The 25,519-nt window shown below is 37.4% G+C and overlaps 1 protein-coding gene across 2 annotated transcripts in view; it reads left to right on the top strand.

Annotated features, from left to right (window-relative positions):
* LARS2 (leucyl-tRNA synthetase 2, mitochondrial) overlaps nucleotides 1-24,646 on the top strand; it is an 88,977-nt gene extending 64,331 nt beyond the window's left edge. For both annotated transcript variants that reach the window (XM_050318642.1, XM_050318634.1), the window contains exons 16-21: nucleotides 706-888; nucleotides 4,097-4,266; nucleotides 5,161-5,238; nucleotides 7,178-7,289; nucleotides 15,525-15,652; nucleotides 20,987-24,646. In XM_050318642.1, the coding sequence (XP_050174599.1) occupies nucleotides 706-888; nucleotides 4,097-4,266; nucleotides 5,161-5,238; nucleotides 7,178-7,289; nucleotides 15,525-15,652; nucleotides 20,987-21,166 (851 nt within the window). In that variant the 3' untranslated portion in view covers nucleotides 21,167-24,646. The remainder of the gene's footprint in view (nucleotides 1-705; nucleotides 889-4,096; nucleotides 4,267-5,160; nucleotides 5,239-7,177; nucleotides 7,290-15,524; nucleotides 15,653-20,986) is intronic.
* Nucleotides 24,647-25,519: the final 873 nt, after the last annotated feature.

Below are 25,519 nucleotides of genomic sequence, written 5' to 3'. Positions count from 1 at the left end.
GCAACAAAGGTGGTTTGGTCATATATGCCTTCCTTAAGCACTCCTCTTCTGCAACCTTGTTTTCATTGTTCTTCTCCTGCATACAAACCCTGTAAGTCTGTTAAAAAACAAATAACCAAACAACCCTCCCAATTTTTTCTACTGCCTGCTATCCTATTTTCTTCCAGAAAAGATAACGCTTTTCTGTAGTAGATGGTTTTGCTCAGTTGCAACTTTTTCAGTGTAAATGCCCCATTCTGTCTCTCAGTTCATGCAACAGAAGGCACATTCTTTTCAGGATAACTTACTGCAATTGAAACCTGTAAATCTGATATTTGTAAAAGCTACGTGCAAGTCAGAATTGTACCGAATCAGTACACTGATCTAGGAGGTTTTAAATGTCAGGACTGTAACAATGCTTAGATCTCGGGGGCTCTCAAGGTAGCACATAGGATGAGTGCCAAATACAGCTTCCAAATGCTACAAGACTTTTTGTCATAACGTGATGGAAGCATTGGGATATTACCCTTGTTAAAACATAACTGTAGGAAAAACTTGGGAGGGAAGAGAGTGTTTAGAATGGGTGTTTATACTCTTTAAGCTGTTTTTGGTGGAAAAAAAACCATGAGAAATAGTTGTCTCTTCTTATGCTTAGGGAACAAAATGAATTGCTGTTACAAGTAAGAAAAATTTGGTTTAATATTTTTTTTATATCTTAATATTTAGGAACTGAACCAGTTCACCTAAAAACTGGTGAGAAGCTCCAAGTTACTTGGGAAAAAATGAGTAAATCTAAGTACAATGGAATAGACCCTGAAGAATTAGTGAAAGACTATGGCATTGACACCCTACGTCTTTACATTCTGTTTGCTGCTCCTCCAGAACAAGATATTTTGTGGGATGCTAAAAGTAAGTCAAATTGTTTCTGTTGTTTGTTTTGTTGTGTTGTGGTTTTTTTCCCTAGCATGTTATATTTTAAACACAAAATCAATGCGCTTCTTGATGCCCAAGTTTTGGAACAAATTAATCAAAAAAGTATAATAAACAGGTTTTATTGCTTGTTTCTTTTAAAAGAGAGGGGGTCACAAAGCTGTCACTGAGAGAGGCAGGCTTGCAAGATCATTGCAAGCAGCTTGCCTCTTATAAGCTAAAGGCATTATATGAAAAGTATTTAAGTGGTATTTTCTTCTGCAATCTTGGACCTCATTCTCTTTTTTTTTTGAATTAGCAGTGATTGATCAATTGAAAAGCTTTTTCCAATCCTATCAGATTACAGATAAAACTTTACAATATTTTGTTATCTCTGTTTATTTACACACATGCAATGACTTTTGCAAGATGGACTATGAAATAGTTTTCAGAAGAATCTCATTAGAACATTATCAGAGTTCCTAGACACTAATATTTGTAGATATGGCATTTTTATGGGATTATTTCTTGAGTAAGTTAAGAATTGCCCTCCTGTGCACTTGTTTGCTGCTATCATGCAATTCATCATACTGACAGGTCTTAATTTCTTTTATCTACTGTGGTTCATGCATTTTAATGTAGTCTTATACATTCATTTAAATCTAGCTTTCTTATTGCATAAGGCTTTAATGAAACGCTCCTGGTTTAACATCTGGTTTAAAAAGGTGTAGTTCTTCATTCTTTCATGAGTCAACTTCTTGCTACTTAGTTCAGCCTGCATTAAGCATTATTTCAGTTGGTGTCTGTCACCCTTTGCATTCATGTGTGTTCATTTATATATTATTGCACTATTGTATGTACTGGAGGAGTGTGTTTTGACTTCTCAGTTGGCTTTCTGTCACTATCTAATCGCAACAGTAGAGAGCTAGGCATATGAAAAGGTCTCTTAAAAAGAATGAACCACTTGGAATCAAGCTTTGACAGCTGCATCCCTGACAGTACGCAGCTGAAGCAGCTAATTCAATGGTGCACAATCTTTTTGCTGAATTTTTTGATCTTGAAAATGCAGTAATTATGTTATTGAGAGAAGAGTGTATAGAAAATCCTAGTTGCAAAGCGTACTAGAGGTTGATGGTTATCCATTTTTTAAGAAAGCTAAGCACACGCAGGTATAATACTACCAAAAATGCCTTTAGTCAATCAAACCAACCTGTTTACCACTTGAGAAATACAAAGAAAGATTGTGGACTCATGTCATGTTGCAAGTATTGGAAAATGTGAGCAAAAGGAGATTTTAGCAGCATCAAGATATTTCCATGGGAGAAGAAAATAAAAAGTAGATGAAAATCATGTCTTAAATGTTTAAGCTTTGGTCTGAATTTCTTAATGGTAACAAAATTGTGAATGTTTAAATTGAAGAAACCAAGCAAGTTGTGTTGGGTTTTACCTTGGGCTGGTTGTTAGGTGCCCATCAAGCTGCTCTATCACTCTGCACTGTTCAGTTGGACAGGGGGAGGGAGAAAAGTAAAAAAAAACGCTCATGGGTTGAGATAAGGACAAGGAGATCACTCAGCAGTTGCCATCATGGGAAGAAAGATTTGACTGAGAAATTAGTTTAATTTCTTACAAATTAAAATTAGAGTAATAAGAAATAAACACAAATTTACAACACCTTCCCCCTACCCTTCCCTTCTTCCTGGGCTCAGCTTCATTTGCTCTGTGGGACATGGGGGAAGCTTCTAGTAGCTTATCAGAGAAGCCACTCCTGTTAGCTCCTCACTACCAAAACCTCACCATGCAATCCCAATACAGAAAATTGTCTAATTAAGAGAATATTAAACATTGGTTCTCAGTTGTTGTGATCCCTCTCTTCACTGGATGTATTTTGATAGCCTTTTGATGATTGTCCTTCAGACTGAATTCCTTGTACTTTCAGTGGTGAACATCAAGGCGGGGTCTCATGTCATTCTCTGCCTTGGTGTGGGCAAAGAAGTCTCCCAGACTTAGCAGGTCCGGATGTGGTCAAACTTACCCAGCAGCTTATTACACCATTACTACAGTCTGGATAATTCCAAGCCTATCATATCTAGATGATCTAGAGTCTTCTGGTATGAGTAGGAGATGGGAAGATTGGGGACAGCATCATTATCCCAGTCCCACCTATGAGAATTCATGAAGATCATGCAGACATAGTCAATCAGCTTTACTGTTCCCAGTGCAGGAAGTCTTCCACCTAGTGCAATCAGACAAATAATTCACATGTATTGCAGTCACTTCCATGTCTTCTCCCAGTTTAGTTGTAGCCCAGGCACTTCTCAAGTGCAGTTGCCAGAGCAGAATTGGAAGCTCTTGCCAGCTGGGACGTCTTAGGATATATTGATACTGTGCATGCAGTGTGATGTAGTGCTGCACAGTCCAGTAGAAACACGGAACATCTGGAAGAGAGGGCAGAAGCTGTACCAGTGCCACACCTCAAGCATACCTTCACTAGTGTCTCTGCACTACACCACGGGGAGGACATGACTGTGTGCAGCAGTGGCTTGGGGCCTTTCTGTATTGCGATCCCGAGGCCACAGAAACACATTCTTAGAGCAGCCACGGAGTGGGACTGACGCCTTCAAGGTCATGGTGAACAGCTTTATAATCTTCACATTCCAGACTAACCTGTGTCCAAAGACAGTACCAAGGATCAGAGCCTTAAGTCATTAGCAGAGTAGGATCTCTGTAGCCATGGAAGTATATGTGATTTCTGAAATCAAATTTTAAGAGAAATTTCTCCATTTGAAAAGTATGTGTGCGCATACATGTGTGTATATACATATATTTGTATTCTTCCATAAGTTCAAAAAATGAGACCATGTACAACTCGTTTGTTGAGTCGTTAAAACACGAGATGAGCATTCTAACACTGGCATAACATTGGGTTATTTTACAGATTTTAGTGAATAATTTTGCTATAAATGCTATGTTACTGCTATATATATATTTTAAAGTCTTGCAGAAAAATACTTTTGTTTTATCTTACTGATTTTTTTTCATTAAAGCAACCCAAAATTACTTGTAACAGCATTTTTAATTGCATTGACATCCTTCATTTAAAATACGGGTTTTTTTAAAAATGTTTAGTGTTCTGTGTCTTTTATGCTTTTCTTCAAAGTTTTGGGTTCTGTAACTGAAATTTGTTTCTGAAATCTTTCATTAATCTCAGCTGATGCTATGCCAGGCGTTCAGAGATGGCAGGTGCGCCTCTGGGCACTTGTAACCAAACTTATTGAAGCAAGAACTTCAGGAACTGTGCCCAATCCTGAGCTTCTGAGCAAGAAAGAGAAGGCTGAAGCGAAAAATATCTGGGAGCAGAAGAATCTGGTGATTTCTGAGGTTAAAAGAAACACTTACATAGTTTGTAACTAACCAAATAAGTTACTGTTATGCTAAAACCATAGGTTTGACTTACAGAGCCAAAAGCTTTTTCCCTAGATGACTAGCTCATTATTTTTAAGTGAATTATTCTCTATATAAATTTATGTACCCACAAATTTTATGGGACAGAATTTATTTAAAGGATGTCCACCTCGTTTAAGGGATGAAATGTTACAGCATAAAAATGTTATCAGTCTGGTATTCAAGTAACTCAGTTTCCAGTAGCAAAACTGTAGGTGAGTGCTGGAGGTTATCCCTAACGAAAGCTTTTGATCTGTTTGCTTCATACCTCATTATTATGCCTGCTGTTCCCTGTAGAATTATTTGATGAAAATGTATTAGGGTATCCTAAAAAAAACACTGAAACAATTATTTATCTCTGCTCATCTGTTGTCTCCTGCTGTGATTAGTGTCAGTTCAATTATCCAAGACTCAGAAGGAGACATAAAAACCAGCAAAATTAACTTAAAATATTCTTCTATGGATGAAAACTTTTGCCAACTTAAACCTTGTTGTGGGGGACCTTTCAGCTCTGTTAACAGACTTTAGAATTATAATCTTGCAATCTATGAACAATGCACAGTTGTCATTAGCATTGATTGAAGCTTTTAGAATTCTGAAACTGAGGGGAAGCTAATCAGTTCAATTTTTATATGATTTATTTTCCCAAACACATGTGCGATTGCACATACAATGTGTTTGCATACCAAAGTGATTTTCATGTAAGAGGTAATATGCACATATATCACAAATTGAAATTGATTATCAATAATAGTTTTCCATTTAAAAAGCCAATATTCCATGTTTTAGAATTTTAAGTAATTAGTGACAGACCTTTTCTTCTGATTCAAGGTAACTGAGTACTTCACGAAGGACCATTTGTTCAATGCAGCTATTTCCCGATTGATGAGCCTCACTAATATACTCCATGTAAGTATGTGGTATTCATGAAAGTATTTTTCTCTCACACCCTGTTCCTGTTAGGCTTTATACAAAGCAGGAGCCTCCTGAACTACAGGTAAATCATTGACTGTCATAAACACTGAGTTGAGAGCCTTGTTGAATCATTCAGTTCTAAAGTAGCACGTTCTAGTATCGCTGTAACCCTGAAATATATATGGTTTTGCAGGAGGAACTTGATGATATCAGAGCCATTAGATTCTGATGTTTGCATCTGCATTCTGTAATTTCAGAAGGATGTATTTTGTTTAGTTCTGTTCTAGATGCATAGGTAGCTACGTGCAGTATGTTACAGAATTACCAAGCATTCTGATTTTAAAAGGGTTATCTTTGCAAGGAAAATCACACATAATTTTACTTTCCTCAAAGACAGCTTATACCACTGAACTGTCAGCAAGTAAGACAGTTTGCAAATTCCTCTTTTTAAAACAGATGTAAAAGTAACCTAAGTCTTTAGCATTTTTAATTTAGATTATGTTGTATATTAGCCAGTGGTGATATATGAAATGTAATAAACTATTATCATTACTTTTGTTAATACTTTTAGGTCTGTTTGAGCAATCCTTCAGGCATATAATGGTAACCTGATTTAGAACAGAAATTAAATATAATTTTGAAAGTTTCAACTTCTTTATAGAAATACCATTTTATACCTTAAGGTTTCCAAGGAGATTACTGGCAAAATCAAGAAACTTAACAAAAAGTTAAATAGACTGTGCACAAGTGCTGTGCTGAGATAACTTAAGCCTGGGATACTCTGGTGTTTTTGATGTCCTACAGACAGCCAGATGTTTAAACACTGACATGTTTCTTGACCAAAGAAGTCAATGCAGTATCTTTGAAGAACAACTTTCCATATAGCATACTGACACTTGCCCTTTCACTTCCAGTTGAAAGGAGGAAGTAGGGAGGTGGACAAGAATTAAACACAGAAAGCAGATAGTAGCTTATTCAAATATAGTTTGCACTGACCTTGTTAGTATCAGTGATAACAAGATGCCCTCTGACAGCATTTGTGGTCTGTGTCAAGCAAATCACTGGTTTTGGACAATTTTCTAGTAGACAGGAATGAGTGTTCTCCCACCAAATAATTCTCATAAACTGACATGTACTGACATTTTCCTGTGCTGTTTCATTAGAGGGGTGGATTACAAAATAAATGCAGCAGCTGAATTTACCATAGGATGTAATCTCTCACTCAAAGAAAGAAAAAGTTCATCCAACTACTTTTAGTGCTATATCTTTTCTTTGAAGTCCCAATAGAGGAATGAAGATTCAAGTTTTGTCAGTCTAGTACCTTTTCCAAGAAATTGAACATTTTTTTGTACTAGAGAAGAAGAACACTTTACTAAAACAAATCAGGACATCAAACAGTAAAGGAGTGTGCTGTGCTTTTCATTCCCTAAGCTTCCTTCAGCTCTAAAACCTCACTTTGTCACTAAATTCAGCCTTAAGCCACTCTGTGATCCTGTACAACCAAACCTTATCCCAACAAAACCCATGCTGCATCCAGCACTGTGTGACTGTCTTATACAAGTACTTCACCTCCTCTCAGATAGCTCTGGTTTTATCTAAGATTGCACTTCTTGAAATGGAAGCACTCAAAATTATTTTGAGGACCACTGTTGTCCATATGAGTCTGTGTTCAGACTCCTGTGCTAGAGCAGATCCCCAAGGGTCTTCATCAGCCACTTCAGGCTTAGCTTCTAAGTGTTAGAGAGCACCAAGAGCTGTGATTTTAATTCTCCAGAACTTTTCATAAGTTTCCAATTTATTGTGATGTGACACTGTCCTAAGCAAGACATTGATTTTAGTTTTTATTACTGCATTTTCTTCTTAATTAAACTACTTCCCCCACACACTTCAGAATGTTAACAATTTGTTTTCTTTTCCTTGTCTTTTCATTTAGCAAGCTCCTCAGCCTCTTATTCTCCACAGCACTGAATTTGAAGATGCCTTGGCTTCCCTCTGCATTATGGTTGCACCTATGGCTCCACACATTGCATCAGAAATGTGGAAAGGTATTTATAGAAATAAACTTTATAGTGATGTTCCAGGAGAAAAGACAAAAAGTTTGTAAAAATGTCTTTAAGTTAGTACATGAGTCACTTATCCCTAAATTCTTCGTTTATCTTGTCACTTTCTATCATAATTCCTAAACGAACTTGGAACTTGTGGCAGTCCCAGATCTCTCTTTTCTGCCTTTAGTTTCTTTCTCCTCACATACAAAGGTGGATTTCTTGAAACCCTGAAAGGCAGAGAAAGGGAGAAGGAAAAAAAATTCAAGACAGGACTTGCATGAGGAATTTATATGTCAACTGCTAACTGCTCCTGAATATGGATGGCATTATTAAGAGCTGAACACCAGGACAGAAACAGCCCTTTTTCAAACAACTGTTTCAGAATCTTTGGACTACAAATATTTTCTTTCAGGAATTCAGGCAAAGAGAACCATGTCAGAAGGCTGTATGCTAAAAAGACTAAAGGAGTGCTCAGTAAAAACCCTCTCTTGTAGAATGCTGCAGAGACTGAGGGACGTTATGCTGCAAATTAACCTCTTGTGAAGAATGGGAATGGTAGACAGGACATCTTTTTTAAGATCTGTCACGGTTGTACAGGTCTGAATACCAAGTGGGCTGAGTTGTGTGGTGCTGCTACAGTTAAAGCCTGTGAAATAAGGAACGTGCATGCCAGAGTTCAGCAGTTGCTTTTAAGATTTATTGGGAAAAGTCCCAAGATATATGTGGGAAGATAGGACTATATTCTGCATTATGGCTGGCCACAAATTGCTGTGTGGTTTTGGACCTAATATTAGCTTTTGGATGCTGTTTTAATGGTTTTATTTTCAACAGTCATCCTGAAACATTGTGCATTCAAGTGTTTACCAAGCAGTGTTACTAAACTGATTATATTTCAGTGTTGTGCGTGGCCCTGTAATAATGTTGATTGCCAAGGAAAGACTATTCTTGTTCAGAGCAATAAGACAGAGGCAGAGACTATGGAATCAGCAGGATATATTAGGGAGAGTGGATTGAGGTTTTTTGTGTGTGTTTTCATTTCCAGTGGTTTTAAAATGTCTTGATAGAGGCTTAAGTGTTTAGAATAAAGAGTGGCATCAGACATGATCCATCTGGAGAAAGCTACTTCTGGTCAATGTCCTCTTATACTGCGAAGTACCAATACTACTAAATGAAATCAGCACAACTTTGTTTTCCACAGTGGTTGAGATGGAGGAGGAAGAGATCCAGGATAATTACTTACACATACAGTGCCTTCTGAACTTGAATTGAACTTGAATGTGTTAGGGAATGCAGAATTATCAACCATGGTTGATAAAATGACAAAGAATACTAGGGTGTCTTAATTAACAGTTTGTCGAACATAAAGCTTAATCCTGTAACATTTTGAATGTTAGATAAGGGAGTCTTTTCTTACTAATCAAATCACTGGAGAATGAGAATGATAAAAATTTTCTGGATCTCCCTGTGGTATCAGAATGAAAAGGAAGCCTAAAAAAAATTGGAAGTGTATTCTCCTTGGCTTCTGTCTGCATTTAAAGGTATAATTTTACTTGTGTGGTCCAGAGACTATGCATTGTAATTCAGTGCAGCAGTCATAAAAAATCACCATGTGGTGATTATTGCCTGAAGAATTTTATTACTAAACTTGAAAATCACAATCTCTTTTGTCATGGTGATCATTATATTATAACAAAGTTATTAAACAATTTTATTAGGAGAACATACACATTTAACCGCTGCATTGTGGTAAGAAGACTGTATTATTTTGAAATAGCCAACATGTAGCCATTCTGTCCTGGGATTGGGATTTCTGGTGGAAAACACCCAACTATAGTCTTAAAGATTCCTCAGATTCATGTTTTGAATTGCATTCTGGTTCAACCAAGTCCTGTTGCACTTCTGATGTAACCAATTTCTTAAACTTTATGTATAGGTAATGATGCTTTCTTACTTTTAAGAATTTCAATATGAAAATTAAGGTTTCTAAGTACTCTGTTTAGGGGGTTTTTTGTGCTTTAATTCTCCATACACACTCAGAGTAAGTCTCTCCTTTTGTATCTTGGCTTTGCATCTAAAACTAGGGATAATGCTGCTTCCTGTCTTGTAAATTAGTCAGGAAAAGGAGTTTGTATATTGTTAACTCTATAAATAGCACCTATAGCAGTGGACCCCCACTCTTTGATGGAAGCCTGTATCTGCCATTGTAATGCCAATAATAAACAACACATAAGCAAACTATTTAGAATTAAAAATTGATATTTCATTCTAAAATAACTGGTATACACTCTTTACATTTTAGTTATTAAAACAAGCAGCATTTTTCTTTCTACTGGGGAAAGTGAAACTGGGAAATTTGGAAGCCCTTTAGTTAATGTCAACCAGATAATTTTGCAATTGAATAGGAATGCTGGTAGGAACACTGACATGTCTCAACTCTGAACCACGATACACTTCCTTGTGTATTCAAGCTTGGTTTTTGAATAAAAAGGATTTTACTTTCTTATTAGTGTTTCTCTTTAGAAAGGGTTGAGTACATAGTGAGATAAGCTTAATACTCATTTACTACAATCTTAAAGAGAGAAGAAAAGAGCATTCTCTATAATTTTTATTGTTTGTGTTGTACATCACAGAATGAATAATACTTCTACAGTTGCATTGTAATCTCTCATTTTATGCTTTTCTGATCATTGATTATGGCCAAGATACATTTAAGAAGAAAATACAATAGAATTTAAAACTGTGTGAAATAATGGCAACCTACAATAAAACCCTGACTTAATGTATTTTATTATATTAATTCTGCCAAAGATTTGAAGACAATTAAACCACAGAGCTATAGAACTTTCTGGCTAAGCACCTGGAATGAGACTGTGTGGAGGTAATAAAATTATTTTTGACAACTGGAATCTGTTCTGCAGGTGCAAAAAGTAATATTTCAGTTTAAATGACAGGTATTCTGGAAACTGAAAAATATTAACCATTTTGGTTTTCCTTTCCTAGTTTTGGAATAGAAAACTAGGCTATCATCTGTAAATATTAAAATCTTGAGGGATCTGATGTCAAAAACATCTGATACTTTTATTCAGTAATTACATAAAAGATTTTCCTTTTTCTCAAAAAATAATGCTTAACTGTAAAATATGATACAATAAATGTGAAGTATCAAACACATTTTCTTAAATATTTGCATTCTGAATGCATTTATATTTAAGCAGCAGAAAATGGTGGATAATTTACTACCATTTCAATCTAAAAGCCATTTGACACATATCACAATAAAATGTAAAAAATAAAAGTATAAATCAATATTTCCTAATACAACAGCTTGTAAAAATTAAAACTTAGCTAAGTATATAAATAAGAATGTAGTTATCATCTTGGTTAGCAAAAATATTCTTTGCATATAGATTTAACTGCAAATCAGTTGACCTTAATGATTACCAACTAATGAAAATATTATGAAAATTGCAAAGATTATTTTAGGGTGTTAATTAAAGATGCTTTACTTGACATTTTAAGTAATGACTAGCATCAGTGATATAAGTAAATCTGATTGTAATGATGCCGTCCTGCTTTTCAAGAGTTGCATCCAAGTTCATTTGAAATTTTAGCTTTTCAGTCCACTGTATTTTCTTAATATGTAAGTATAATTAAAGTAAAATTAGATTCCATGTACAGCAATTTTTGTTCATCTACATCTGAAGAATTGTTCTCCCATGGGGTTTAGTTTATATGTGGCCATCTTGTTTTAATGCATCGGGTAGAAGCAAAGAGTCTGGTGAGCAAGTTGAAGAGCACGCTTCAGTATTGGCAGTAAACATTTCCAGCTTGAATGAGGGAAAAGCTGCTTGAATGCTGTTCCCTAAGTGCATCACCTTTCAGCAGCTGAACAGTAGCAACCCAGTGCTTTGATATTATGTGTGTGAAGGAGTTCTTTCTCCTGTTTAGAGAAGGAACAGTTTTTGGTATTTTGGTGTGTCAACCTAATGGTCTTAACTGTGCAGTGAATACACTGGTTTATTGCTTAATAACATAAAAAGCAACTGTAACCCCTCAGTGTGGGAAGAGTTCATCCGGCTGATATCTTGGCAGTTCATGAATACTAACAGGATGAGGAAATCAGTTTCCTTCCTGAAACCTTGTGTCTAAGGAATATACAGACACCATTTGAGACTTTTTCTTTTAGTTTGTTTGTAGTAGTACAATATTTTGCTGTTTAGACAGGGATATGAAACTGCTTATTGTGAGCTGCTAAATTTTTATTAGAGAAGGGACATGAAAGATATGTACACTGATGATAAACATTTCTTAGGATATATTGAAATGAAAGATAATTCTTGGAATTTGTAATAGTATAATTGTCTTAGCAATATTTTAACTGCCACTATGATAGCTCTTCTGCAAGAATGCCTTCAAATTCAGTCCTCACTCAAGAAGCCTTCTGTAAAGAATAGAGCTGAGTGGAAACTAATTGATGTTGTGGATTTCAGTTGGAAATCACAAATCCAAAAAGGAACACGATTTGAAATTTCAAAAACTACTTTTTTTTCCTCCAAGAGAATAACCCGAAGGGAATTATAACAATTTCATCAAATAGAGGAAGACAGATCCTTTTTAGAAGGTTAAAAGGATTCACGTGGAGTTTGCTAGGTTGAAAGCATATTCTAGAGTTAGCTTATAGTAACCCAGGCTTTTCACAACCTAGTTCTGTACTAATATACCAGTAGTGTGATACAGTTTTTCTCAGAGCTGTCTGGAAACAGCTGCTATCATTTCTTTGAGATTGCAGACTGTTTCACATATGACTGACAGACATACTCTTCCTGAGCTGCAAAAAAGTATTTCAGATATGCAACTTGCCTGAATCTGCCAAATAGGGAGATTCATTAAATAGTAAAAAGCATATTAAGAGCAAAATATCATGGTAACAATCCCAGAAAGAAGCTGCAGAGGTGAGTAAGACAGTTACCCATTTGCCCTTACACACTCCTGCTCTGAGCTTTTTAGAATCTTTTTCTACTTGTCTGCCAGTGGATTTTTACTTAACACAGATTTCTATTTTTTTCGTTTAGCTAAATCCAAAAGTTAGCAGCATTTGGATAATGTGCTCTCATAGTTACCTTATACTTTCCCCTCTGACCTTATATTTTCTGTTAGAAAATCCCTAGTCCTATACTCTGATACTGTCATTGTTTCAGATGCTTTCATTAGCTTCCTTTTATCAGCCATTAAGGCTTTTATCCTCCTTCCCTTTTCTGCTTTAGCCTCTCTGTGCCAGTGCTTGTCCCATGCCAGCTCTTTCTCAATTTACTTCATAATCACAGCTTTTCCTCTGGCCTACATAATTTTGTGTCCACATAGCTGAACAATTGCCGGAATTTTACAGATAATTTTTTACAGTGCTTTTTTTTGTCTGTAAGACTAGAGTTACCTGGCTGTCCTAACACCTTGCTGATACACAATTGCTTCCACATATTCCGTCTTAAATCTTTTTAAAATGAGAATCTGCTCTTCCCTGCCAAGTAGCACCTTAGGGAAGTATTATGCTTATGAAATACTCGTGTAATGCTCGTAAAACATTGCCCTGAGCTGAAAAGTTGTTAGACTGGTCTTGTCCCCTCCTCTCAACTCAATTGTGTTTCAATGCTGTGAGTTACTGGTTAGGGAAACCTTGCCTCTAGCATTAGCTTGCTAGTCAGGAGAACTCCATTGAAGCAGATCCAGTAGCAGGATCAGGGCTTCAGATTGAGCCACAAGTATTGTCTTTGATCTGTCCTGTACAGATGGGTACATATAAGTAAACAGCTTACAGTAAACTAAAATGTACTCAGTTGGCTTTCTGTCCTACATCTACAGGAAAATCAGTAGCCATAGAAGCAAAATACATTAAAAAATATGAAGAGAAATGCACATCACTTCATAAAATGCGCTCCACTAGACAGTTTCCAGTACAGTAAGACAATAAAATGGGTTTTTCATACTTTCACAATAAAAATCTGGGAAATGGTCAGTTTTTAACATCTCAAACAGTGCTTTTGTCTAGTGTCTCAGAATCAAGTGGGAAGGCTGGAGAGGGATACTGTCTAGGTCCTCAAAAGTGGACCATCACCATTCTGGATCATGACTATGAAGTTTCTGGTCTAGAGTGTTGAATTTTGAAAATACAAACCAAATCATTGTGTTTTCTGTGTTCTACAGTTCACAAAATGTGCATTAAGGCAGGAAGCCAAACAGACAACATAACTAAAACTTTCATTTTGGTTTCCTGTCAAACTGTTTTCTGAAACTTGTTCTGTTGACTTTTGTACTTCTCTTTTTTCTATGGATGAGCTCATGGCTCATTCTGTAGCAAGAAAATGAACCAAAAAATTGACATTGTGCCTAGTAACACTTTACTTCAGAATACATTTTAATTATTTTTTTATTGGTAGGTTTATTAGGACTGACAGCCTCTACGGAATTAAGTGACACTGGTTTTGCTTTTGTAGACAGAAGCTCTTATATTAGAAAGTGAGTTTTAAATAGTTTGAAGAATCCTCTTCAACAGGAAAATAAGGAGTGGCCAGTGTGCATGCTTCTGCCACAAGGCATGTGATCAGCTGGAAAGAAATGAGCTCATCTGGATGTTCAAAAGCCAAAAAGGAAAGAATCTAACAGCTGTTGTCTTTAAAGTCAGTGTGATAATGAATCATCAATGTGAAGATTTTTTTTTTTCATCTTTAGTTTCTATCTTTTGTTCTCTTGGTTTCTGAGCTACTGCTGCAAGAGAAAAAAATACACAAAACCAGATCCACTGAAGTGTTTTAATCAGATATTTACCTAATAAATAGTTGTTGTCAATAGGAAATGTGCATGTTCCTGCTTGTCATTTGAAATAGCTCCCATCGGTCCGCCCCACTGCCTCTTTCTGAGTCATTCAGCAAATAGCACGGCTGTGCCATTTGTCTGAAAAAGCACTGACAAAAATCTGGTGGATTTTTCTGGAGGAAGTTGCATTCCCTTTATGTCCTTGTTTGCTGTTATTCACTGTATTAGTCTAAACAATCCACCCAAGTGAATACATGTATGCACTGTGCATGGGTTGGGTTTGCTCCTGTGTCTGCCATTGTGCTGTGATTTGAACAGCTTCAAGTACCTCAGTCCCAATCAAGAGAGAATGCTGTGTTGGTGGGTTTTCTTTATGCTTTTGCTGGAGTTTCCCTAAACCAGATGAGATTTCACATACATTTTGCAGTTCTGAACGAAGCATGTGCTTATAAAAAGTGTTAGTGTTCTTATTCATACACAGAGAATGTTTTTAATTAACAATCCCCTGGCTTTGTGAGAATCACAAGAGCAATCATCATCAATAATGATCATATCTGACAGCCTCTTGCTAAGTGAAACTTTTTATTTTATTGTACAGCTGGAGTAAACAGCAACATAAACCCTATTCAGGAACTTTTATTCTGTTAAAGAATGTAGCTTCAAAATTACTTGCATCCTATTCTCCCATTACTTAAACAAATCAGGAATGAATTATCTTGGGAAGAGCATAGTCTATTTAATAAAAGGAGATAATTTATACCCATTTTAGGAACTTCTAAAAATAAAATCAAAGGATAAAGTGTTTCAGAATGTAAAAATCATAAGAAGGAGAGTAAACTGTGCAAGGCATTCCTTTGTAGCACCTTTAATTTGTGAGAAAATATAGTTCACAAAATCTAGAAAATCTTACAAATCACTTGACTTGCAAATTTAGAAACTACCCAGCATGTTACAGGTGGTAAAATAATAGGCCATAATTGTTTATCATTCTGAGTTGTTAGTAAAATTTTAATCAAACTGGTGGTGTTACTGAAAACAAATGCAGTATTATGATTGACTTCTAGAAGTAGAGGTCAGCTTCTGTTGCAGTTACAATTTAAATTAAATTAATTTAAATTAAATTACAATTTAAAATAATAAACAGTGGTCTTCTGTGCTTATGGCAATGTTATGGAGTATTAACTCAAATCTACAATGTGCCCACATTGTTCATGTTAACGTTCCTACGCATGGTATAAAACAAACACTTCAAAGATGTATATCTTTCTGTTTATAGTGTGTTGTATGCTAATCTAAACAATGTTATTTCCTCCTACGACACTCGCTTTTAAAGTCAGCTTTATCCTGATCTTATTTGTCAAACGAATTCCAAATATCAAATGTTCTGGTTACTGTACCACTGAATGTTTGACTGTTTTCATTTTCCAGGTTTGGCACATATGCAGAATAAACTTTGTACTCATCATCACTGGGATGCTGACGTACTGCATCAGTCCTGGCCCAAAGTAGACCCAGAGTACCTTCAGCCACCAGATGTTGTGGAGATGTCTGTACTGGTAAGAACATTTTGGTTGATTTTCAGTAGTGGCCAAGTAAGGTGTTATGAGCTCAGAAGATGATGGAATCTCCGCTCTTGTGGAAGTCAGTTCCCTTATTAGATGGCTCAGTGAAAGTTCAGAATAGAAACTGCAATTACAGTTGTGCTGAGTAATTAAAATGGTTTCCTAAATGAAAAAATGTAGCAAGTCTGGAATGGATATGACCTAAGTATAAACCTTTCAGAGTGACTCCATATTAGTACCTGTAGAGATTTGACCAATGAACAGCCATGGGCAAGGACGATAGAGTCAAAACTATGGTCAAAATACAGGTCCCTCCAGATTTTTCTCCTGACAGTGCACTTATTAATTCGGCCCTGTGCAAAAAAGTATAATTAGGTGACATTTTTTGTGGTACCTGTAGTGCTGTGGTTGCCTGACAGAACCTCTCATAAACTGGGTTGAATTGTTTTGATTTTTGCCAAACCATATTTCCCATCTGACTTCAGCTCAATCTCTGGCATATTTCAGAATATTTGCAGGAATGAGGTTGAGGAAAAACAGGTATCTTTGGGAATATTATAACTGCATTCCAATTTCTCTTTGAGCCCTAACACCTTTGTGATCTAGGGAAAGAGCTGGCAGTTCAGTAGAAGAGTGGACATATAACTACATTTAGTTAACCTGTAATTTTCCAACATGTGTTATGTGCACATGCACAGTGTAGTTTACTGTCTTTTTTCCTGTGTCTCTAGTTAACTCATTAGGTAGTGCACGGTAGCAACAAGTGCCACTGCAAGCTATAGAGGGAGTGCCTGGAGCCAAGTGTGTGGGATCCATAAACAGCTCTTCCATCAGCTGACTTGCCTTTAAGTTCTTCGTGTTCAGGCATTATGATAGTCTTTAATTAACATAGTTGCATACTATTAGATCTGCAGGACTCCTGCCTTTTCCACTATTCACCAAAGAGTAACCTTTAATATACCATGCAGACATTCTAAACTTAAATGCTTTAAATTAAATTAAATGCTTGAACTTGAACACTTTTTGTGTTCCTGAACACTGACATGTAAAACTCCATGTTCTGTGTGTGTAAGAGAAACAGAAACAATGCATTTTAGTTGCATTTTATTCTGTTCTCTCCTTTGGGAGAAGGAGCAAGGCAGTTGGGTTATTTTTGTTGAACTGAGTTTTCTGAGGAGGGAGGAGACTGGTTGAATTTAGGGAAGTCATGTTTCTGTAGATTTCCTTAATCAAAGTATCTTTGCAAATAATTTCACATCTTGTCAGATCTCTCAGCCTATTTGAATGGAATGAGAAATGCTGCTAAAATACTAATTTTTCCAGCATTAAACATATACCCTTCACGGAGGCCATGGAGTATGTATTTCTGAAGGAAATTTTCAATTGGCATCTTTTCCCAAACCAAGGAGAAGGACTCAATTGCCAGCTGGGGTTAATACCAGACTTAGCCTTACAGTCACTGTGGATGAACTGGTTTTTTCTTCCTCCTTTCCCTCTTTTTCTTTCTTTAAGTGATAAGCATTTACTTATACCAGTAAAAATCTTCACTGAGGTATAATCACTTTGCTCAAGCTTAAAATAAACCTTCACATCCAAGCACAGCTAGCAAACATCTTGAATTCCAGTGTTCGGTTTATAAGGAAGTCATGAATGAGAAATCGTGTAATTATAGAAACGTCTTTGCAGTTGTGGTTAAAGCAAACATGTTATTAAATATATCTGTGAAATAACAACTGCAACAATACAGGGAAAACTCTGAACTCGATGTTTTTAAGACTACATAACCAAACATGAAAATGCGTAAACATTTCACTGATCCTTTTTCTGCTGACATTAAAATTTCCATTTCAAAAGCAGAAACCAGAAAAAAAAATTAATTTTGCTTTAAACAGCCATTACGAAAATTACTTTTGTTTCTTTTTCCAAGTTGACTTTGTCAAAGCTGTAGCCTTGTGTAACAGTCTTGTAATAAGACAAAAAAACAAGTCCTGTGTTCCGGTCATATATTCATAGAAAAATGTGATGAATGTAAATACCTTCCTTAATTCGGAGAAAGAAAGTGACTGGAAGACCAGGGAGACAAGTTGCTCTTTTCAATTGGGAATAGTTCTAACAATAGTGCCCACAGAGTGTGCCTGGCTTTCTACTGTAAGAGCAAGGCAAAAGGGAAATATGGGGGAGCAGGGAATGTGAATATTATAAAGTCTTGTGGACACTGTAGGTTTTTATGTGGCTGCAAAACTAAATTGCCCTCATTAAACCAAGAAACACTCCACATATGGAGGGATTTCTTAGTTGCAAAGAGGCAGTGTCTTTTCACAAGGCTGTACAGTCAAACTGAGTCTTTGGGCCACAACCCTATTCTTCTCAAGACATCAAACTGCCTCAGGCTGCCAGGGATTCGCCTGCTGAGACATTTTGGTTTTATTTCTCTTCACAAAAAAATACTTCATTATTTCCTGTCTGTGCTGGAGTTATTTCTTTCCATATTTAAACCAAAGCAGCAAAAGCAACCAACTCATTGTATCCTTGGCTGATACAATACAGATTGCCTACAAGAAAGACATTTAAATTTGCTGGATATGTGCAGTATCTGTTATTTTAAATGTTATTGCAAAGTCAAGTATTTTTAATCATACTGTATATTATTAATGCTGTGAAAAATCTGACCTGAATGTAGTGTGCATTTCATCCTATGAGCACACTTCTGACTAGCATTCCTTGCATTTTCTAGGTGCTGCAGAACTGTTAGCAGATGTGATCTTAAAACTGATGTTTTTACAAATAAAAAAAAAAAAAGTTGGTGTTATTTTCCTTGCTTTAGCCTATGAGGGAGGCCTAACAGTGCACAGATATTTATTTTCTTTTTTACTTCTCAGAAGGATTATGCATGAGTGGTAAAAAAATATTTGTGTTGAATTAGAAATTCCTCCCTGCAGCCTCCAGGTGCTTCTTTTTCAGTCTCTTGTTATTTCATTTCATCTTTTATAACTTCTCTAGTTCCCACTAGCTCCCTGTAGATCCAGAATAGCCTAGAATGTCAAATGTTTAAAAAATAAAAAAAAAAAAGTTGAGGGGAAAGAAGAAAAAAGCAACAGCTTCCTTTCTCGGGGGAAGAAAGGACCAAATACTCATGTATTTATCCTCTTGCAGTTTGGCATGTTTTTTTAGAGAAACACAGCTGCCAGAATCAAAGTTTCTTGTTCTGCCACTTTTATCTGGAAGTGCTGAGGGTTATGCTGGTCTAGTGATGTACAGAGAGAGAGATGGATGTATAGCAGAAGGTATTTGTCCTGCTGAGAATCTAATCCCTCGACTGACAGGATATGTGAATAGGATGCTTGTTACACACAGCGTGCTATTATATCTGCAGAAGCCTATTTTAAGAGTAGTGTTAAAATGCTTCATGGTGTCTACAATACAGTGAAAGCCATGCTGCAAATGTGGTGAAATCGTAACCAACCTGCTGTTTGATAGGAGTTTCAGGCTCAGCTCACAGGGCAGTGTGGGAAGATCAGGAGACATGCTGTGGGAAGGTGGAGACGTGCTGTGGGAAGGTACACAGTGCCAGGTCGCCCAAGCTTCTCGACCTTTCTAGGAAAACACAACCACTAGCAGTCATTTATTAACCAAGTTGATTTAGACTGCTTGGCTTTTCTGTTGAGAACAGCACCAAAGAGGCTAGCTGTGGAAAATTTCCCCCTGCCAACATCCATCCACTGGGACATATTAATTTGCATGATGGAGGGCAGTGAACGACATTTTAACTAAGCAGGCATAGTTTTGAACTGCAGACTGTGTGTCCTAGCAGCAAGCTGAGAAGCTTGCTTTATATTCTCACCAAAACTGTATCTGTTTGGATTTTACTGTTTTCTTTTTCCTGTGGAGTGCATTTCTTCTCTGAAGTGTCCTGTCAGAAAGAATTACTTGTATTCCTTTTTCACAAAAAGCTTTAAAAATGAACTCCTATGTGTTTTTCAAGGGATTTACTTTGCACCAGGTGCTGAAGGCAAAGTTTAAGACAGCCAGCCTTTTACAACGTCACATTATGGATGCATGTAGGAACAGTTAAAAGTCTACCTACGTTATCACCACAAATTAATGTCAGGTCTAGTCAAAAAGCAGAAGTAACTCATCCCTGCTGCATTTGAGACTTCTTCTTGTTCCTTAAAAATCTGTCCCAACTTCCTTTCTCAGAGAATTGCACAGATTATTTTATTTTCAATAAAATACAAACTAGGTAAGTGAACTGGGTCTCTCTCACCTGTCATACGTTGCATACAGGTATCCCAGAAAAAATCCAGGTGAAAACCAAGCCGTGTACATTTTTATGTCCAAGCTGAATGAAGCAACATATGTTTCTTTTAGATGGTTGAAAATTCCTTACAATGATGCCTAAAGGTCAGAGATCTGCAGTACCTACAGCAGATTTTTATGCAAGTAATCTGATTAACTGGATTAAAAAATTAAAATTATTTCATTTTCTAAAATGTGGGATTGATATTCTTCTCATTAATGCACTAAAAATAGTCCATATAAATCTGAAAGCTTTTGTAATAATTAATTTTGCACCAGTTCCAGATAGGTACTCGGTAAGGCTCTGTAGTCTCTGTCCATTATCTGCTCTTTTACTGGATGACAGAAAGGATTTATAAAACCGTTTGATAAATTAAGGTAATTCCCACTGAAGGCCTTGCTTAGTTTTACTTACATGATTCTGCCCTGCTGATGCAAAACTAGCGTTTAAGCTGCTCTGAAAACCAGCCCAGCCCAGGAAAGCATTGCCTTATGAGTGGTTGACATCTTTGTGGTTGGTGTTGGATTAATGAGTCATGCATTTAGTACAAGGGCAACACATAACAAGTTAAAGCCTATTTTTCTAAAACTAATAAATTTTGCATTTGAATCTCTGGAAGGCACCTCTTAGCTGTAAAGAATCCAAAGTGCTGCCCAGAAGTATGTACAAACCAGGATTCCCACTGGACAAACCATTTATCCAGATTATATAACTGTCACGCTTTTAAAATTAAAAGATCACTTCATTGCACAGTCATGTGCTGCATGCTGTCTTCAGAATTAAGACTTCCTGTGGCCACTTCTTCAATTTTTTTTTGAGTATCATGAGTCAGAGTTTCATTTTCTTATTTTACGATAGATGGAGAGAAGATAGGAAGAATTTTATCCTCTACTCAGAAAGTTTGGTGTTGGAGGAGAGAGAGTTTATTCCACTTTCCCCCTTGTGTAACGGGGGATTGGATCCAGAAAATGAAATTGTAGAAATCAGTCTAGTAACTTCTGGTTTTTCCTGTTTTCATGTCTGTTTTTCAGATCAATAACAAAGCTTGTGGCAAAGTTTCTGTGCCTCAGCAAGCAGCCCGCAATTTTGAAGAAGTCCGTGAGCTGGTTCTTCAAAGCGAACTTGGACTCCAGCATCTCCAGGGACGAACCATTAAAAAGGCTTTTCTGTCTCCCAGAACTGCCCTCATCAACTTCTTAGTGCAAGAATAGCAAAGGTTCTGCTGGGCTGCAAAAGGAAGCTGGAACCTTTTTAAGGTGAAACCAAAAATGCCAGTTACGGTTATTTCAATCTCATGCAAAGGTGGGGAAGAAATCTTATTAAAATCAGGTTGCTGCTAAATCTTCATTTCAATGTGGAGAAATGTGCAGAAATAAAGTTTCTTACTGTGTCATAGGAAGATGCTGCTTGTCCATATTCTCTGGGAGAATGTGAAGAAAGTGCAGAAGAACTAAACAATTGTAACAGAATGTAAATTCTATAAAGCTCATGGGGGCTAGTGTCAGCTCAGGAATATATCCTGTCGGAAAGTTGGCTTGGAATGAATGTGATTCCAGGACTAAACAAGTGCCATGAGTCTGTGCTACCCCAAATATTAGGTGTGCTTTGCTCCCTATATCTCATGTTTGGGTACCCTACCTTTAACTAACATTTTAAGCTTTAAGAAAACGTTACTACAGTGTGTTAGTTTAAAAAGTAATTTCTTTGCACTGACCAATAGCCTTGGGCACAGCAGGTAGCCAGAATGGGGTGGTTTAATACATTTCACACAAATTTCAGAGCCAAGCCAAGAAAAAGGTCAGATTATTTAGCCAAGCCCTGCTTTTGCCAGGATTCTCCTTCCTAGCTGGCATATTTGTGTTGGCATATACATGAGAGGTTCAACTTCAGCAAAGTGCTGATGGTTGTTTCTGCCTGGAATGGAATGAAAGTTACTTCCTACGCATGAGCCATCTCAGAGACTTTAGGGGGATTCAAGAAAGGGCTGATTTGGCTGCTAGAAATGCAGCAGCAGGGAAGGCAGACAGCGTGCTTTTTGCCTCTACTAGTTCTTGTAGTGCCTACCTCGTAAAACTTGATTTTTTTTTTCCTGAGGGGTTCATGAAGTGAAAATAACCATCATGTCTCTAAAAATCAATCAGAGTATCATAAAATGCAGAACCGTTCTCCTGCCTCATTCCAACCCTTTGGAATTGGTATTTGTATGCTGCACTGGTGTTACATCCACATGGAAATGTTTATTGGATTTAGCAAATGCTTGAAAAAGAGTTCGCAAAGAAACAATTATAGGGTTCATTGTGAAAGAATGTCTTTTCTTTAACAGTCATTAAACTGACTAGTCCAATAAGCCGGCCATTTATGAGCCATCCTGACAGTTAAGAAGTCAGCAGTAATGACCAACTAGGCAAATACAGAGATCTGTAGTAACCCTCCAGCCCAGCAGGCATCCAGACTCTGCATTAGATTAAAAGGAAACCAACAAAAATCTCCCACGTAGCAGTAAATATAAGTGCAATAGATCCTAAGCAACTAGGATCAAGACAGATCACGCGTAGGTACTAGCTAAGCAATGCCAATATTCATTTTGCTTTTATGCATTTTTGGTACCAAAGATGTAGTTGCATAACAGAGATGCCAGGCTCAGCGAGCACATTTGGCATCCCTACTTCTGCAACAAAACTCTTCTGATTTCTGCTTCCTCCTGGACCACACTTGTGCAGATTTTCTCTCCAGCAGTCCTGCGACACAAGAATGACTAAGAAATGGAATATTTATAATGAAGATACGGTCTTTGCAGTTTTAACATCCAGAAATCTGAGCCACAAAGGAATGCATTCAGACATTCAAACACAGGCCTTTAGTTGGAGTTAAAATAATTTGAATTCCAGTGTCTGCCTGACATATATGTTGTTATAAATTCATAAAACTTCTGTTCAGAAGCCCTTAAAGGGACTATGAAAGGGATCCTTTAAAGTAAAATCTGTGGCACAGCACAGTCCTGCTTTTTTTTTTTTCTTTTCTGTATAAAAGTTTAACACACTCTGTGGAACCATTTTAACAGAGTTTTTCTTTGGGGAAAAGGTGACATGTTTGGTGTAAATAAAAACTTTTAAAATTTACAAGGATGAAGAAAGATGTTGTAAGCCCAGCAGCCCTGTGGTGCCTTTAAACAAAAGCTGCAGTCACTGCAGGGCCGGGCAGCAGCCCACAGTGTTGATTGCTGTTAGCACTTGTGGGTATTTGCTCTTGCCTGAGGAAGTGAATTGTAGATGTCACTTGGTGATTCAGGCAAAAATCAAAATAAGGAATGGATTTCTACAGGCTAAAAAAGGAAAGGTAGTGTGAACAGCGATGGCACAAAAAGTATACGGTCAGAAGTCACGCCAGTGTGTTTACAGTAAGTTGTAATTCAGTGTGGTCTAGAGGATACAAAAAAGGCGGTGAAAAAGTGAGTGAGAGAGATGATGCAGGCAGTGTGACAGAGCCTAATCCCCTGGTAACTGTATGTTTGAAAGACGGCAGAGGTGCCAGCTGCAGAGCTGTGCAGTTGTCCTGGCAGCTGCTGACATTTCTTACAAGGTTGACCTGCTCTGAAGCACGACTGCCATTTTTCTTACAATAATTGTAACTCACAGGTTTGCTCTGTGCCTAGATGGGCCCAGTAATCAGACACAGGCTGTAGCCTGTCACTAAGCCTTTGTATAATAACTTATCACAGAAGTCTCATTTATTTCACAGTTGTTACTTGTGTCACACAGCATCTTTATGCTGAAGATGGTATTTGGCGTTACCAGAGATTGTGTCCTTTTGAAGAGTTCAGGGGGTAAATAGTGTGGGAGTTTTAAATCTGGGAGGGGGATACTTGAGAAGTGAGAAGGAAAGTGCCAGTGGGTGATCAGTAGAATTGCTCTGTGTTCATTGCACACGTTAAAAAGGACTTGGTGCCACTGTCCTTATTCCATGAAATGATCAACCAAAGATGATGTGGGAGGTTTGCTAAACCCAGTGGGATAGACCCAGGACAAACTACTGCAAGAAAAGGATCCATGACACAGAAAGGGCATTTTCATCATCCTGTGGCTCAAGGTGATAGAAGATTGGTCATTGCACTGGTCCAATTGGCACTGAATTTCTATTTTAAGTAATTTCAAATTTAAAAACTAATTATTGCCGCACTTTCTAATCAAGATTTTTCATGCGACTAAATTTCAAGAAAGTCCAGCCTTCAAATACTGATTCTGGAGAAACAAAAGCTGGCAAAGTCCTGAGAAGTCACTAAGTACTTTTCCAATGCCATTGATTTCATGAGAAAGGATCTCAGATGCTGGGGTGATGGGGGCACTGAAATGTGCTGAAAGACACCACTGTGTGGAAGAATGTGTTATCTGTCACGGGTGCTTCATAGTCATCCCCACTGACTGAGGTGACATGGACACACCAGTGCTGCTTTGCAGCAAGGCAGTGGGGCTTTTGACATCACATTAATGGGCACTGTTACGGCTGAGGTCACTAGCTGAGACAGTTCTCTAGCCAGGTTGTCCCGCCTGTGCTTTGAAAAAAAATCTATACAGGGGTGTTGCTCTACAGGCATGTATTTTTCATGTCCTTCACCAGAGGCCAAACGTGGAGATTTGGTGCGAAATAAGCTCTGTGTGCTCTCTTACCAGATTAAAGTAATGCCTCAGAACTGACTTCTGGTTAATGATGGCTCTTTCTGATCTGACTTTGAAAAGCCTCCTTGTTTCTTCTGGAGGGAGAATTTCCACAGATAATGCAGGTCATACACTCTCTCCTTCTTCACTGTAAAGCCTCACAGAAAGCTATTCCCGCTCTCTAAACCTTTTACAATCAACATGAACCAGAAAGAATGTTAACTAGTGCTTGGCTGGTCGTTCCTTCCTAGGGAGGTTTGCAGGACATGAGATTTTTCCAAAAGCTTGGTTATAAATGAGTGCAGGGTTGGGGTTTTTGTTTGTTTGGGAGAGGTTTTGTAGTTTTGCAATACTCACTGCAGTTTACAAAGGCAGGATTGGCTTTATTTATGTGTATTTACTGACTCAGAAGAGTACATACACTGGTTTTGCTGGATGCTTTTTCTGATTCACTCCTCTCCTATTATGACCTGAGCTGATTTTGTATCAAAGGACTGTGCTGTAAGACAAGTGTTCAGTGTGCAGCCAAATCCATCAGCACGGAACCTGAGCAGTGAATATGCTCACTATCCCGCTGGCTTCTGTCAGTCCAGGTAACATCTGCTTTCACTTCAAAAAATGCTGCTGGAACTACACTGTGGGTTTTGGAATTTTTTCATGAAATGGAGTTTGTGTCTCAGAGGGATGAAGCTGATCACAGCAGATCAGAGGGAGATTTTAGCAAGTCCCAGCCATAGCTGGAGGAGAACTGAACTGGAATATTATCTCTGGGCGGGAGGGAACAGGATCAGAGCTCTCATCTGCACTCCAGATGATAAAAGAGATCTTCCCTGACATGTGGAGTAAAGGTGGGACTTTTTTTCCCCTTTCCTGAACAATGTGACTTTCCAGTACCACAAAGCAGTCTGCAAT

This window comes from Myiozetetes cayanensis, unplaced genomic scaffold (assembly GCF_022539395.1).
Source record: "Myiozetetes cayanensis isolate MyiCay16 unplaced genomic scaffold, myiCay2020 scf1, whole genome shotgun sequence".
In the NCBI taxonomy this organism is placed as follows: Eukaryota; Metazoa; Chordata; class Aves; order Passeriformes; family Tyrannidae; genus Myiozetetes; species Myiozetetes cayanensis.
This window is presented reverse-complemented; position numbering and strand designations above follow the sequence as displayed.